We start from the raw sequence: 17,422 nt of genomic DNA, 5'->3' as shown, positions 1-17,422 counted from the left end.
TATACACCGGCCAGATGGTACGTCCTATAGGCGGCATAGAAAATTTTAATAAACTTGAAACTTTGCCCCCCGTGTCATTCTCTAGTTCCCTTCTCCACTACTGCCAACTCCAGACTTCGCGCCTTCTATCTCGCTGCACCCTACGCCTGGAATAAACTTCCTGAGCCCCTACGTCTTGCCCCATCCTTGGCCACCTTTAAATCTAGACTGAAAGCCCACCTCTTTAACATTGCTTTTGACTCGTAACCACTCGCCTCCACCTACCCTCCTCTCTTCCTTCACGTCCACATTAATTGATTTGATTTGCTTACTTTATTTATTTTTTGTCTATTAGATTGTAAGCTCTTTGAGCAGGGACTGTCTTTCTTCTATGTTTGTGCAGCGCTGCGTATGCTTTGTAGCGCTATAGAAATGCTAAATAGTAGTAGTAGTAGTCTCTTGTAATCAGAGGTGATATTGTGATGTCATAATGCCTCAGTCCACCAATAAGAGCCAACCTCATCAGTGATGTCACAATGGCTTGATTGTCCTATACTTGGCTCACTTTTATTACATAGCTCTTTGAGCAGGGACTGTCTTTCTTCTATGTTTGTGCAGCGCTGCGTATGCCTTGTAGCGCTATAGAAATGCTAAATAGTAGTAGTAGTAGTAGTAGTTCAGCCAATTCTCGACTACCTCGGAATTCTTATTTTGCCTCTGGTAGCTCTATGTATTGATTATTGTAATGCACTTTACAATGATTTGCCGTAACCTCTTTGAAATAACTTCAGTTGGTTCAATCAACAGCTATGAAACTAATACATAACACTCGCTGTTAGAAATCAGGTTATCCCCTCTTCTTTACAACAAGAGCACCTGGTTTCTATCATGGCTCATCTGAAATTTAAGATGCTTCAACTGGTACATCTACTACTACTACTACTGCTACTATAAATCACTTCTATAGCGCTACCAGTCGTACGCAGCGCTTTACAATTGAACATGAAGAAAGACAGTCCCTGCTCAAAAGAGCTTACAATCGAAATCAGGACAGACAGACAGGAACAATAAGGGTAGGACAGACAGATAGGACACATAGGAATGATTCTAAATGGAATGTTGCTACTATTGGAGATTCTACATGGAATGTTAATGTTGCTAATCCGCTAGCAGCATTCCATGTAGAAGCCTGCCCTTGCAGATCAGCAATGCGGCCGCGCAGGCTTCTGTTTCTGTGAGTCTGACGTCCTGCACGTACTCACAGAAACAGAAGCCTGCGCGGCCGCGCTGCTGATCTGCAAGGGCAGGCTTCTACTACTACTACTATAAATCATTTCTATAGCGCTACCAGTCGTACGCAGCGCTTTACAATTGAACACGAAGAAAGACAGTCCCTGCTCAAAAGAGCTTACAATCTAAATCAGGACAGACAGACAGGACCAAAAAGGAGATGGGAAGGACAGAGAGAAGGACACATAAGGATAAGATAAAAGTGACAAGTCAGGAGTCGAAAGCAGCATCAAACAGGTAGGCCTTTAGCCCGGATTTGAAGGCAGCCAGGGATGGAGCTAGACGTAATGGCTCAGGAAGCCTATTCCAGGCATAAGGTGCGGCGAGATAGAAGGAGCGGAGTCTGGAGTTAGCGATGGAGGAGAAGGGTGCAATTAGGAGAGATTTGCCTAGTGAACGGAGTTCTAGGGAAGGAGTGTAGGGAGAGATGAGGGTGGAGAGGTAGTGAGGGGCTGCAGAGTGAATGGTACATCCAGCACTTTTCTCAAGTGTTCCCTCCTACTTGGTGTCTTTCATCACTCCCTATGCCCCTCTCACACACTCTGTTCTTCATAGGTATTACCACCTGCCCTTCCCCCTCACTCGGGCCTGCTTTAAATACCAAGAGACAAGCACTGCACGTCATATCTGGGTCTCAACCTCTGCAATTCCCTAGTCCTTCCCTACCTCTCTGGCACTATTTTATTATTGTTCCTTTTTTCATTTCTTTTTTTTTAATTATAAGTGCATTGTAAGCCGCTTTGAAATTGTAATAATGTAGAGTGGTATATTAAATGTTATAAACTATAACTATTAAAACTATCCGTAATGAATTCTCATGAACTAAATTCAAGAAAGCAATTAAAATTTGGCTCTTTACAGACATCAGAGCCTACAATATTGCTTGCACTTCGTCCGCAATTGGATTTTTGGCTCGTCTGAATTCGTGATGTGTGATTTTTAGAGGAGTTCCCTGGGAGGAGGCTTGGCTTTATCCTATTTCTCGCATGCCAGAGCAAACAAATTACCAAGAGCACTGCCACATGTCCTGCTTAAGCCTGTGTGTTGGGCCTCCTATGTCATAAGGAAGAGATTTGGGTTGCAACCCATTCTTCCCTGTATTTACCTATTGTGGGCAATGGAGACTTTGAATCAGGTATGGCGGATCCCATTTATAAACACTGGATAGCCCAATCAGTGGCGTTCCAAGGGGGGGGGGCGGTGGGGGCGGTCCGCCCCGGGTGCACGCCGCTGGGGGGGGGGTGCCGCGCGCCTGTCGGCTCTTCGTTTTCATGCTCCCTTTGCCCCGGAACAGGTTACTTCCTGTTCCGGGGCAGAGGGAGCATGACAACGAAGAGACGGCAGGCGCGCGGCACCCCCCACCGGCGTGCACCCGGGGGGGTGGTTCTTTCACCGGGGGATCGAGGGTTCTTTCGCCGGGGTGGGGGGGGGGGGGGCGTCGTGCATCAGCGATCCGCCCTGGGTGTCAGCCCCCCTAGGAACGCCACTGAGCCCAATTATCAGTTCTGGTGGAGGAGGATGAACCTGCGCTTTTACCCTATGAGAACATTTGAGCCATGTGCAATTTGCATGTTCAGGATTGCTCGCCCTATGTACAGCTAGCTAAGACATTATGGTGCTCATTTTCAAAGCACAGACTACAAAGTTGCCTATGTTACTGTGTAACTGTGTAATTCTATATGCTTTGAAAATGAGTCTCTGAAACAATCTTACCAAGGGAAAGGAGACAGGTGTTTGACCTGGGGTGGAGGGGAGGAGCTGGCTGGAGGGAAGGGAGAGAGGTTCCGGACCAAGGGGTTGAAGGAAGAGGGGGGGATCAACTGCCGAACCCACAATGGGAGAAAGAACCAGATGTTGGAAGGAGGAGGGAAGAAGGGAAAAGAAGCTGGATGGGGTGGGGTCAGAGAGGAAAGGGACACATTGGTGTGGGGGAAGGAGAGAGGAGAGAAGCTGGACACAGGTTGCTATATAGAAACAGCGGAGCACTGGGTGAGAGCAAAAGGACAGACACATTGGGGAAGATGCCCCTCTGTGTCCATATGCCATCTCCATTAGAAAATGACACGGGGACAAAGTTTGTCCCACGTCCCTGTGGGTTCTGTCTCCATCCTCACCCCTATCCTCGTAGGTTCTATCTCCGTCCCTACCCCATCCCTGTGGGTTCTGTCCTCATCTGCAGAAGCCTCGAACACTTATGATTTTATATTTAAATCTTTTAATAAAGTATAAAAAAGGAATATGCTGTGCAACTTATCACAAACAGAAAACAATAATAAAAACGAGCAACTTGTCTTCTCAGAAGATGTGCTGTAGCAGGCATGTACAGGATCCCCCATGCAAATTTTGCTAGTTGTGGCTGGGAGAAGGACTCTTCCGCTGGCGGGGTTTGGGGACCCCGCCAGCAAACAAGGTACCTGATGCAGCGGCGGGGGGGGGGGGGGGGGGGGGGGCGGGCAGCGGTCAAATGTAGAGGGGGCCAGGGCGTAATCTGTTCCGGGGCAGAGAGAGCAGGGAACCAGGGCCGCCGAGAGGGGGGGACAGGGGGGACAAAAGTCCCCGGGCCCGGCCACTGCAGTCAGGCCCGCCCGCCGTCGCTCCCGAACTAACTAACCTTAAACGCCTCCTTCCTTTACTTTCACCACCTTCGCGGCAAGCAGCAGCAGGGCAGGTCACTCCTTCCTTCCGTGTCCCGCCCTTGCCTGACGTAACGTCCGCGAGGGCGGAGCACGGAAGGAAGGAGAGGTCTGCCCTGCTGCTGCTTGCCGTGGTGGTGAAAGGAAAGGAAGGAGGCGTTTAAAGTTAGTTCAGGGCCCGGTAGCGGGTGGAGGGGGGCCCGGCGACCTCGGGTGGGGGGGCCTGGCGGCGACGATGACCTCGGGTGGGGTGGGTGGGGGGGCCCGAGGGCGGCCTTGTCCCAGGCCCAGCTCTGGCTCTCGGCGGCCCTGCAGGGAACCAGCGGGGCCGGCACCCCCCGAGCGCGTGCACCCGGGGCGGACCGCCCCTCCTGCCCCCCCCTTCCTATGCCACTGCTTCACACCTCCAGCACCATTCTTCCCACACAGCTGAACTAAAAGTCTCACCTTGTTTTGACAGTTGATTTTGGCACCGGCGTTCACAAGGATCTGAAGAATACGCACATGGCCAAACCAGGCAGCAAGTAGAAGTGCATTCATACCAAACTGAGATGAAACAAAATTATCTCTCAGATCATTAGAAAAATGTAAATTGCTACACACAACTCTATGCATGCCTGTGCATTGCTTTCTTCTGGCCTGCAGAACATCTGTTCATACCTATTGATACCACCAAATCCATCTTGCCTTATAGATGTACATGACACTGGTTCTCTTCACGCAGTTATTGGTCTCATTTTGGTAGCATTTATTATGATGCTGGAAAGCTCCCTACCTAATAGGATCAAATGAGAGAGCTTTTTTTCTATTTAAAAATGTTAAAATCTGTCTTAAAACATATTTTTTTCAAACAGCGTTTGGGTGCTTGCCACTCAGCACAGATGTATGAACAGGTAGTCTGAGATGAAGACTAGTCCTTATTCTGTCTATTTTTTTTTTTAATGTTTTATATACTCTGAGATGAATGGCTCGTCTGTCCTGTCGTCGATTAATTGGTGTTCCTTTCTGACTTTATTTTTAGACTGCAAACTGCTTAGACCTTCCGGTTTAGTAATGACGTTAAGTTTTTAATAAACAAAGAAACTTGCGCACTCTGTATAAGAACCTTTACAATTGCGTTCAAGCAGGTGAGCGTCTGCACCTTTGGTGTAGATGCTACTGTTGCTGGATTCGTACTAGTATTTTATAAAGACACTAGTAAAAAAGGCCCATTTCCAACAGAAAGGAAACGGGCGCTACCAAGGTTCCAGGGCTCCCTCCCCACTCCTCCTCCCCCTCCTCAGCACCCCCTCTTCCCCCTACTGACCCCCTCCTCCTCCCCCCCATCCGACCCCCCCTCCTCCTCACCCCAGGACCCCCAACCCTCTCTCGTCTGAGGACCCCCACCCCTCCCCCTCTCATCTCAGGACCTCCTCCCTCTCTTGTCTCAGAACCCCCCCTCATCTCAGAACCCCCCTCTCCGATTTCCGCCACCCAGCACCTCCCTCCGCCTCTGTGGCCTCCGAGTGCAAGGAGGACGTGTGCGAGTGCCCCAGCCCTTCGTACGTGGCAGCTGCAGTTCAAAAAGTTTTATCTCCTGCTCGGCCGGCAACATTGAAGTCCAGCAAGTACGGACGCCGCTTCAGACAGGCAGTGGTTCGCTGTTCCTCTGGTCCCGCCCTTCCAAGGGTGGGGCCAAAGGCAGAGCTCAGACAGATGGGAAAGCAGTGTGAAGCGCCGATCGCCTTCAATGCTGAAGCCGGACCCCAAGGTAACAATTTTTAAATTAGAGCCGGCACGCAGGAAGGCGAGGGGCTGCCAGACAGGTCCTGCTTGCACTTCAAGGGAGGGAGGCAGGGGGGGAGGGGTGGAGCGAATTCGTAGCGCCCGTGCTTGAGATGCGTCGCGCTTTCCCAGGCCAACACAGTGACGTCACCGGAAGGCTTCAGACATTACAAACCGGGCTTCAACTTCCTGGCAGTCAGCTTCAGAACGTTGGAGGTGCAAACTATTATAGTAAATAAGTCTATTTTATTAATGAATATCGGGGTCCTTTTACTAAGGTGCGCTGAAAGATGGCTTGCAGTAGTGTAGGCGCGGGTTTTGGGCGCGCGCAGAATCATTTTTCAGCGCACCTGTTAAAAAATGCTTTTTTAAAAATTGTTTGCCGAAAATGGATGTGCGGCAAAATCAAAATTGCCACACCTCCATTTTGGGCCTGCAACCTTACCGCCAGCCATTGACTTAACAGTAAAGTCTCAAGCAGTAACGACCTATGCACACCAAACGCCACTTGGCGCGCATCCCGATGCGCGCATCCAAAAATAAAATTATTTTTTTCAGTCGTGCGTATCGGACGTGCACAAAAAATGAAATTACCGCAAAAGCCACACTGTAGCCAGGCAGTAACTCCATTTTGGCGCAAGTAGAGTCTTAACGTGGCTTAGTAAAATTGTCCCATAGACAACTAAATTAGGTGTTTCCTTGCTGAACTAACAAGCACTTGTTATAAAATTACCCTCAAAGTGACCTGCAACAATGCCAGACGGAGTTAGTGGCAGAGCCGAGATTAGAACGAAGGTGAAAGAGGTCGAGCAACCTGCCCAAAATCAAACATTCAACAGCAAAGCAAAGACTAGAAGCCAGGATGCTGCTTGAATATCCTACATTAAGGCACTCAATCGCTTAAATAAAGTCTGTTGCCCCACACATGTAACATTCCAGCCAAATATATAAAAGAAACAGCAATACGTACACTGTCCTCATCGTCCACAGTTGCATCATGTTCCAGAAGCAGCTTGATTGCCTGTTCGTGTCCAGCTCCTGCAGCCCAGTGCAATGCGGACCTGTCCGTCTAAAATGGAGAGAAAGAGAGTATTATGCTCAGTCTCCTTCGCCATACTCATGGTCAGTATTCTCAATGGAGAAGGGTAGTTAGTGGGGTTCCCCAGGGGTCTGTGCTGGGACCGCTGCTTTTTTAGATGGGAGTAACTAGTGAGGTAATTAAATTTGCTGATGACACAAAGTTATTCAAAGTCGTTAAATCGCGGGAGGATTGTGAAAAATTACAAACGGACCTTACGAGACAGGGAGACTGGGCATCTAAATGGCAGATGACATTTAACGTGAGCAAGTGCAAAGTGATGCATGTGGGAAAGAGGAATCTGAAGTCATGCAAAGTTCCATGTTAGGAGTCACCGACCAAGAAACGGATCTAGGTGTCGTCGTTGATAATACGTTGAAACCTTCTGCTCAGTGTGCAGCTGCAGCTAAGAAAGCAAATAGAATGTTAAGTATTATTAGGAAAGGAATGGAAAACAAAAATGAGGATGTTATAATGCCTTTGTATTGCTCCATGGTGCGACCGCACCTCGAACATTGTGTTCAATTCTGGTCGCCGCATCTCAAAAAAATATATAGTGGAATTAGAAAAGGTAGAGAAAAGGGCAATGAAAATGATAAAAGGGATGGGATGACTTCCCTATGAGGAAAGGATAAAGCGGCTAGAGATAAGTACATAAGTAATGCCATACTGGGAAAAGACCAAGGGTCCATCGAGCCCAGCGTCTTGTCCACGACAGCGGCCAATCCAGGCCAAGGGCACCTGGCAAGCTTCCCAAACGTACAAACATTCTATACATGTTATTCCTGGGATTTTGGATTTTTCCAAGTCCGTTTAGTAGCGGTTTATGGACTTGTCCTTTAGGAAACCGTCCAACCCCTTTTTAAACTCTGCTAAGCTAACCGCCTTCACCACATTTTCCGGCAATGAATTCCAGAGTTTAATTACACGTTGGGTGAAGAAAACTTTTCTCCGATTTGTTTTAAATTTACTACACTGTAGTTTAATCGCATGCCCCCTAGTCCTAGTATTTTTGGAAAGCGTGAACAGACGCTTCACATCCACCTGTTCCACTCCACTCATTATTTTATATACCTCTATCATGTCTCCCCTCAGCTTGGAGAAGAGATGGCTGAGGGAGACATGATAGAGGTATATAAATAACGAGTGAAGTTGAACAGGTAGATGTGAAGCATCTGTTTACGCTTTTCAAAAATACTAGGACTAGGAGGCATGCGATGAAGCTACAATGAAGTAAATTTAAAACGAATTAGAGAAAATGTTTCTTTGCTCAACGTGTAATTAAACTCTGGAATTCATTGCCAGAGAATGTGGTAAAGGTGGTTAGCTTAGCGGAGTTTAAAAAAAGGTTTGGACAGCTTCCTAAAGGAAAAGTCCATAGACCATTATTAAATTGGACTTGGGGAAAATCCACTATTTCTGGGATAAGCAGCATAAAATGTTTTGTACTTTTTGGGGGATCTTGCCAGGTATTTGTGTCCTGGATTGGCCACTGTTGGAAACAGGATGCTGGGCTTGATGGACCTTTGGTCTTTCCCAGTATGGCAACACTTATGTACTCACAGAGGGACGAGGACGAAAATGCAAAAGAATAGATCGCCTCCTGAAAAGGGCAGGTTGTGGCTTTGCTTAAGGCATTAAAGGGCTCTTCTGCAAAAGGCGAAGTAGGGTTGCCAGGTGGGTACGGCATGCCAAATTGGCCCTACCGCCTGACAAGTACAGGAGCCTGGTGGTAGTTACAAAGTTGGCGTGCACCATTTTCTCCGAAGTAGAAAATAATTTTCTATTTTCTACTGCAGGGGTGTTCCCGGCGGTAATCGGCAGTGCAGCCAAAATGCCGCACAATGCCCGATTATCATGGGATTAGCGTGTGAGCCCTTACCGCCAAGTAAACAGGAGCGGTAAGGGCTCACAAAGTAAATGGCCAGGCGCTAGTTTTGTAGCACCAGGCCATTATTGTCTTAAATAAAAATTCGTCTTTTTGGCAGATGCACTAAGAGGTGGCCTGAGAACGCAGGAAAATCACCTGCAAAAAGTAGTGCGGGCCACTTTTTAGCATTTCTTTGTGAAAGGGGCCCTAAATGAATGGTATCTGTCCTCAGCACATGAGAAAGAGACCGACATGTTCTTGGCGTATAATAAAGACGCAAATATCCGTTATAAAAATAGTCAAAGTCAGACAAAGCGAATAGCCCGGTTCAGCAAATATAACTCAGCGGTGTGACAGACGTGTAAATATGAATAAGGCTTCTGCATCATTATGCAGAGGGTGGACAAGGAACACAGCCTATGAAAGGAGAAATACAGCTAGGAAAAAACAGGGTTTAATTAGATGTTTGTTACCTAGATTCTCTCTAATCCACCTGAGGTGCTGTTCTGTACAGGTATTGCTCCGATAAAGCCCAGGATGGCAGCACAGGCATTAACAAAGCAGAAAGTCCTTTACTACTACTAAACATTTCTAGAGCGCTACTAGGGTTACGCAGCGCTGTACAATTTAACAAAGAGAGACAGTCCCTGCTCAAAGAGCTTACAATCTAATAGACAAGTGAACGGTCGGTCCGATAGGGGCAGTCAAACTGGGGCAGTCTGGTTTCACTGAACGGTAAGGGTTAGGTGCCGAACGCAGCATTGAAGAGGTGGGCTTTAAGCAAAGACTTGAAGACGGGCAGGGAGGGGGCTTGGCGTAAGGGCTCAGGAAGGTTGTTCCAAGCATAGGGTGAGGCGAGGCAGAATGAGCGGAGCCTGGAGTTGGCGGTGGTGGAGAAGGGTACTGAGAGGAGGGATTTATCCTGTGAACGGAGGTTACGGGCGGGAACGTAAGGGGAGATGAGGGTAGAAAGATAGTGAGGGGCAGCAGACTGAGTGCATTTGTAGGTAAGAAGGAGAAGCTTGAATTGAATGCAGTATTTTTATTTTTTTATTTATTTATTTATTGCATTTGTATCCCACATTTTCCCACCTTTTTGCGGGTTCAGTGTGGCTTACAATATGAGATGAATGATGGAAATACAGTTTGTTACAAATTGGTTACGGATTACATTGTGCAGAGTTATGCGAGACAATCGAAGTGTCGTTAAGGAATGTAACAATGGAACACAAACATTGAAACGTTGGAAGGAGACAATGAGAGCTTAAAGGGCGATAATAAGGCATAAAGACATATGGTATGCATATTTCTGTGAGTAAAGGTATGAGTGATGTGAGATTATGGGGGATGAGAGTTCAGAAGTGGATGTATGATGCATTAGTGAACAGTGAGTGTGGACTTTACGTGTTTTGGCTCTTTCCGTAAATTTTTTCAAAAAGATGGGTCTTCAATAATCTGCGGAAGGAAGCTTGCTTGTGGATCGTTCTTAAGTTGCGCGGCAGTGTATTCCAAAACTGCGTGCTCGGAAGCCAGTGAAGTGACCTGAGGAGAGGGGTGATATGAGTATATTGGTTCTGGCGGAATATGAGACGTGCAGCAGAGTTCTGAACAGACTGAAGGGGGGATAGATGGCTAAGTGGGAGGCCGGTGAGGAGTAAGTTGTAGTAGTCCAGGCGAGAGGTAATGAGAGCGTGGACGAGAGTTCGGGTGGTGTGTTCAGAGAGGAAAGGGCGAATTTTGCTGATGTTAAAGAGGAAGAAGTTAGAAAAAAGTTACTACTACTACTAGCTATGGGAAGCAAAAATGAGCCGCTCTTTCGCCAGGACTTGTGTGCCTCAGCAGCTGGTTGAAACCTTAATATAATCTATAGAGTGTTTAATATATATATAATGCTGAATGCGTTTTGCTGTTCTTAAAAGACTGTAGTTGTTTACTTATGCTGAATGCTTTTTTTTTATATATTCTTGTTCTTATGGTTATTTTACTTATTAATAAATATAATATTTAAGTTTTCCCTGCTTCCTTTATTTTTAATCGCACAAGTGAATATTTTAAATCAAAACACAGCACAGCACTAATATATACATATAAAGTTTTTTTAACCCTTTTTTTTTTTTTAAATAAATACATGACTGACAAATTACCAAATTCCTACCAAACCACACCAAGCTGCATGGGAAAGCTGACCTATCACCTGCTGGAGACTGAGAAATATTGACTAGCTGAGGCTGCACAGGATTCTTAAAGGACAGCGTCATAACTCATTAGCTCCCAGTCTCCACCTGCTGGTAGGAGAACACAACCCAAGCATCTGGACTGGTATGGTGGGACGATAAGAAGCAAGAACTGCACATCAAACTATCTTTGTTCATGTGTTCATAGTTTCCTGCATACTATAACAGCGTCCTTAGGCCACAGCTTTACTTGCATTTGTGGTGTTTATTGCACGAACATGTGCATTTCCCGGAATAATGGTGCACAATCTCATGAAGGATCCTTTGTGGTTTTGAAAGCGACATACAGAGTTACTGTGTCTGCAGAATTTCTATTAGTTATTAAAGTCTGCCAACAAGCCGGTTTTCTTGCAGTCCAGTACAGCAAATAGAAGCAGATACTAATTTCTGAAAACACCATTTCACAACCACACAAATCTTTACCTAGGCTGTACCTGTGCAAGTCTGTAGCTAAATGCAACCAGAATAAGACTCAAAAGAAGAATGCTTTGCCTACATTATTTTTGGCCCGGATGTCAACTCCTCTCCAGATCAGCTGCCGCATTTTCCCAACGTCATTAGATCTAGCAGCATCATGGAACTCTTTTTCAGAACGCAGTACTGGCATTGAAAAAAAAAAAAAAAAAAGAGAGGCAATATTTAGGAAGCAACCAAAACCTGTTCCAGAAATGTGTTAAACTTGTCATGCTAAAAAGGCACCCAGACCAGAAAGACACAGAACAGACACCGAGTTCTGTGTCATCTCAATTTAAAACTTTCGTAGAGTGTAGGAAGCCCATTTCCAAGTAATATCTTTTTTTTTGCACACCAATTAAATTTTTAATCGCTCAATTAATCATAATTAAAAAATTTTAAATCCAACAGAGTTTTAATTTCCAGTACAGTGCTATAGTAATTCTGAACACGTCAGAGGTTACGTCTCCCTCCCACCATCGAGCATCACCCGATTTCACCATAAAGCATTTCTTTCCCCCCCCCCCCCCCCCCCGGGCTTTGCTCCCTCAGTCCACCGGGCTCCAGGCTCCTCCAGTAGCCTGCTGCTTCCCCAGGTTTTCACGGCAGCAGGAGCAGCAGAAACAGGAAATACAAGGCAGGTGCATGGGCATTGCACTGTGCACACCACTGCCAGCTCTGGCAGTCTCATACCTCAAACAGAAAGTTCCATCAAAGAGGGTGGGGCCGGCAGAGGCAGCAGTAACCCATATATGCTACACTGACAGCCTTTTATTTCCTTTTGCTGCCGCCACTGCTGTTCAAACCCAGGGAAGCAGCTGGCCAGTGAGCACGGCAGGGAGCAGAAAAAGAGAATGACAAGGCAATGCTAGATGGAGTGGAGGAGTGGCCTAGTGGTTAGGGTGGTGGACTTTGGTCCTGGGGAACTGAGGAACTGAGTTTGATTCCCACTTCAGGCACAGGCAGCTCCTTGTGACTCTGGGCAAGTCACTTAACCCTCCATTGCCCCATGTAAGCCACATTGAGCCTGCCATGAGTGGGAAAGCGCAGGGTACAAATGTAACAAAAATAAAATAGATACCATTGGAGATTCTACATGGAATGTTGCTACTATTGGAGATTCTACATGGAATGTTGCTAGTGGAATAGCAACATTCCATGTAGAATCTCATATAGTAGCAACAGTGGAGGAGTGGCCTAGTGGTTAGGGTGGTGGACTTTGGTCCTGGGGAACTGAGGAACCGAGTTCGATTCCCACTTCAGGCTCAGGCAGCTCCTTGTGACTCTGGGCAAGTCACTTAACCCTCCATTGCCCCATGTAAGCCGCATTGAGCCTGCCATGAGTGGGAAAGCGCAGGGTACAAATGTAACAAAATAAAATAGATACTATTGGAGATTCTACATGGAATGTTGCTACTATTGGAGATTCTACATGGAATGTTGCTATTCCACTAGCAACATTCCATGTAGAAGGCTGCGCAGGCTTCTGTTTCTGTGAGTCTGACAGACTCACAGAAGCAGAAGCCTGCACAACCACATTGGTGATCTGCAAGGGCCAACTTCTACATGGAATGTTGCTAGTGGAATAGCAACATTCCATGTAGAATCTCAAATAGTAGCAACAGTGGAGGAGTGGCCTAGTGGTTAGGGTGGTGGACTTTGGTCCTGAGGAACTGAGTTGGATTCCCACTTCAGGCACAGGCAGCTCCTTGTGACTCTGGGCAAGTCACTTAACCCTCCATTGCCCCATGTAAGCTGCATTGAGCCTGCCATGAGTGGGAAAGCGCAGGGTACAAATGTAACAAAAATAAAATGGATACTATTGGAGATTCTACATGGAATGTTGCTACTATTGGAGATTCTACATGGAATGTTGCTACTATTGGACATTCTATTCCACTAGCAACATTCCATGTAGAAGGCTGCGCAGGCTTCTGTTTCTGTGAGTCTGACGTCCTGCGCAACCACATTGCCCCATGTAAGCCGCATTGAGCCTGCCATGAGTGGGAAAGTGCGGGGTACAAATGTAACAAAAAATAAATAAAATGATGGTGGAGAAAGACAGGGTGATGCTGGATGTTCGGGGAGTGAGAGGCAATGCAGACCCAGGGAGGCAAGAGGGCCGGCCAATGAGCAAGCAAGCAGGTGGGCGGCAGGAAGGGGAATGTCATTGGAGCTATCACATTAAAAAATGTAACATGCACTAAATTATCATGCTAATTTTACAGGTACTGGGACTGTCTCTAGTGGCTCATAATCTAAGTAGTACATTGTACTACTGTTGTACCTGGGGCAAAGGAGGGTTAAGTGACTTGGCCAGGGTCACACGGAGCTGCAGAGGGAAATGAACCTGGTTCCCCAGGATCTCAACCCACTGCTGTCAAGCAGCAATGGGAATCGAATCCAGTTCCCCAGGTCTACAACCCACTACACTAACCATTAGGCCACTCCTCCACTCCTTTGAAGGGAGGGCATTGACGTGTTCTTCTCACCTACATCTCTCCCCTGTTCAGAAAGAGCTGGCATACTTTCACCCACTCCCTAGGCAGCAACCTTAGTCATAAGTACATAAGTATTGCCATACTGGAAAAGGCCGAAGGTCCATCAAGCCCAGCATTGTTTCCAACAGTGGCCAATCCAGGACACAAATACCTGGCAAGATCCCCAAAAAAGTACAAAACATTTTATGCTGCTTATCCCAGAAATAGTGGATTTTCCCCAAGTCCAATTTAATAATGGTCTATGGACTTTTCCTTTAGGAAGCCATCCAAACCTTTTTTAAACACCACTAAGCTAACCGCTTTTACTACATTCTGTGGCAATGAATTCCTGAGTTTAATTACACATTGAGTGAAGAAATATTTTCCCCGATTCATTTTAAATTTACTACTTTGTAGCTTCATTGCGTGTCCCCAAGTCCTAGTATTTTTGGAAAGAGTAAACAAGTTATTCACATCTACCTGTTCAACTCCATTCATTATTTTATAAACTTCTATCATATCTCCCCTCAGTCATCTTTTCTCCAGACAGCCCTAGCCACTTCAGCCTTTCCTCATAGGGAAAATGAGGGGCCCAACGCAGAAAGCTGCGAGTTAAGAGCCGTGTGCTGATGGCTGTGTGTAGGTTCTAACACACAAGCTTCCTTCTCTGATGCACTAAACTAATGTTTTGGTTTTTTGTTTTTGTTACATTCGTACCCCGTGCTTTCCCACTCATGGCAGGCTCAATGCGGCTTACATGGGGCAATGGAGGGTTAAGTGACTTGCCCAGAGTCACAAGGAGCTGCCTGTGCTGGGAATTGAACTCAGTTCTTCAGTTCCCCAGGACCAAAGTCCACCACCCTAACCACTAGGCCACTCCTAGGAATGCAAATTATTTTATGTTAAAAAACAAAACAAAACACTACAGCAGTAGTAAATAGCCATATGCTCTAAGAGTGAGAGCAGGGACTGGCTAATGCACTGACAGGAAGACAGACTTTCAAAAAAAATAACCACTCCTTATGGGGGGAAAACTATCAAACATATAAACGGCAAGTGACCGTACTCACTTGCAAATGCACAGTATAGACTTCCCTCTCTGTCCCACCCTCGTGTCAAGACGTCATGACGTCAAAGGGCGGAACAGAGAGGGACACGGAGTCGAATTGTCAGAAGACGACGCTGCCGCCTGGAAAGTAACATAGTAACATAGTAGATGACGGCAGAAAAAGACCTGCACGGTCCATCCAGTCTGCCCAACGAGATAACTCATATTTGCTGCTTTTTGTGTATACCCTACTTTGATTTGTACCTGTGCTCTTCAGGGCACAGACCGTATAAGTCTGCCCAGCACTATCCCCGCCTCCCAACCACCGGCTCCGGCACAGACCGCACAAGTCTGCCCAGCACCATCCCCACCTCCCAACCACCAGCCCCGCCTCCCAACCCCGGCTCCGGCACAGACCGCACAAGTCTGTCCAGTACTATCCCCGCCTCCCAACCACCAGTCCCGCTGCCCACCACCGGCCCTGGCACAGATCGTACAAGTCTGCCCAGCACCATCCCCACCTCCCAACCACCAGCCCCGCCTCCAAACCCCGGCTCTGGCACAGACCGTACAAGTCTGTCCAGTACTATCCCCGCCTCCCAACCACCAGTCCCGCTGCCCACCACCGGCCCTGGCACAGACCGTACAAGTCTGTCCAGCACTATCCCCGCCTCCCAACCACCAGCCCCGCCTCCCGATCCTGACTAAGCTCCTGAGGATCCATTCCTTCGGCACAGGATTCCTTTATGCTTATCCCACGCATGCCGGAAAGGAACATCATGCGAAACAACCTCCACCTTCCCCCCCCCCCCATCCCCGCTGCCGCTCCTGCCCCCCTCCGTATCGGGGCCCCTGCACTGACCCGACAGCGCCTCTCACCTCCATGTGGAAGCGCTGTCAGGTCAGTGCAGGGGGCCCGGCACGGAGGGGGGAGGGAGCAGCGGCAATGAGGGTAGCTGGACATGGGGGGAGGGCTAGGGGGAGAGGCCATGGTTGCTGGACTTGGGGTGAGAGCAGGGCACAGAGGAGGGTTGCTGGACATGGGGGGAGGGGGAGGCCAAGGGAAAGAGGAGGGTCGCTGGATATGGGGGGGGGAGGATCGGTGGACGGGGTGAGGCCAGGGGAGAGAGGAGGGCTGCAATACTCGCCCGTTTTTATGGGCTTAACGGCTAGTTATTTAATAAGATGTAAATGAGAAGAAATGTGCAATATTAGATTCAGAACAACAGAACAACTTTCTGTTACTGGAGGAACGTGTTTCACACATTGATGCAAGAGGCTAGGGATGGTAATTATACCGTGAAACATAGGAAAAGATTGTGGTCCATTTGGGAAGCTTATATATATTTATTATTATTATAAGAACTTATATTCCACATTATCCTTTGTTCTAAAAAATGTATATCCAGCTCTATCCAACAATTCCAAGTGGGTTACTCTAAACATACATAATCTTACAGTAACAAGCAAATGCCATGTAAACATACATATCCATGTTAAAACAGATTTAAAACAGACAAAATTCCAAAGCCTCTGCAAAAAGCATGCCTTCAAACATTTCTTGAGCTACACAGCAAAAGCAATTTATCCAAGTTCTGCAATAAAATATCAACTTCACGAGATGTCAAAAAGCCACTATGGAAAAAATATGTCTTCAGTTATTTCCTGAGCTGAGCAGCAGAAGTAATTTGTCTGACTTTCTACTGGAAGTGAATTCCATAACATCACACCCTATATTAAAAACATATAAATCGAGGAACGATAGGTATTCAATATGACGAGTCTAAAAGATGGAACATCCAGCAGCATTTATCAAATCCTACCTTCGAAAGCACATGGAGTATGTTTACTGGATTGACCATCGAGTCTGGGAAGAAGGAAAGGGAGGGTGTTGGGGAATTAGGGATAGCATAGAACAGTCATTACCAACCCAGTCCTCAGGGCCCACCTAGTCCCACTAGGTTTTCAGGATATCCACAATGAATATCCATGAGTTAGATTTGCATGCAATTGAGGCAGTGGAATGCATGCAAACCTCTCTCATACATATTCGTCGTGGATATGGTATGCCCAATAAGACTAGGTATGCTCAGTGGATTGGGTTGGGAATGGCTGGCATACAACATGTTGGAAACGGGAGATAACATCTGCAGAGAATAAGCTAGAGAGGGTCATAAGAATCCAGACCTTCCCCTGTCTGTATTTCACATTTCTCTTGCTGGTGAGAGGACATAAGAGCCCAAATCTCTCACAACTTAATTGGACGTGTCATTTGTGAAAAGGGATTGAGGGGAGGGAGGGGTAGGTAGAGGGGTAAGAGAGCTGTATATGTTTGTTAGACACGTACAAAAACGAAAATGACAACACTTGTGTTTTCTGTTGACCATTTATTGCTCTTTGTTTGATCATTAATAAAACGCTTAAAGTAGAAAATAAATAACCACTGCTCTGCAAAGGGGTTGCCGCCGCCGTCACCACCACCCTCAACCCCCCCCCCCTCCCCCCGATCCTCCACCCCAGAAAGGCTTCCCATACCCTGAATCCCGGAGATGCTCCCCTAATCACCCCCCAACACCACCTAAAAATCCTTGGG

General features: G+C 47.0%; 1 protein-coding gene across 1 annotated transcript in view; it reads right to left on the bottom strand.

Moving 5' to 3' along the window:
- Window positions 1-17,422, bottom strand: part of ANKDD1A (ankyrin repeat and death domain containing 1A) — a 118,832-nt gene that overhangs the window by 82,824 nt on the left and 18,586 nt on the right. The window contains exons 2-4 of the mRNA XM_030190448.1: window positions 11,345-11,448; window positions 6,637-6,735; window positions 4,350-4,448 (exon numbers count right to left, since the gene is read on the bottom strand). Of these exons, the coding sequence (XP_030046308.1) occupies window positions 4,350-4,448; window positions 6,637-6,735; window positions 11,345-11,448 (302 nt within the window). The remainder of the gene's footprint in view (window positions 1-4,349; window positions 4,449-6,636; window positions 6,736-11,344; window positions 11,449-17,422) is intronic.

Source organism: Microcaecilia unicolor, chromosome 1 (genome assembly GCF_901765095.1).
Source record: "Microcaecilia unicolor chromosome 1, aMicUni1.1, whole genome shotgun sequence".
Taxonomy (NCBI): Eukaryota; Metazoa; Chordata; class Amphibia; order Gymnophiona; family Siphonopidae; genus Microcaecilia; species Microcaecilia unicolor.
This window is presented reverse-complemented; position numbering and strand designations above follow the sequence as displayed.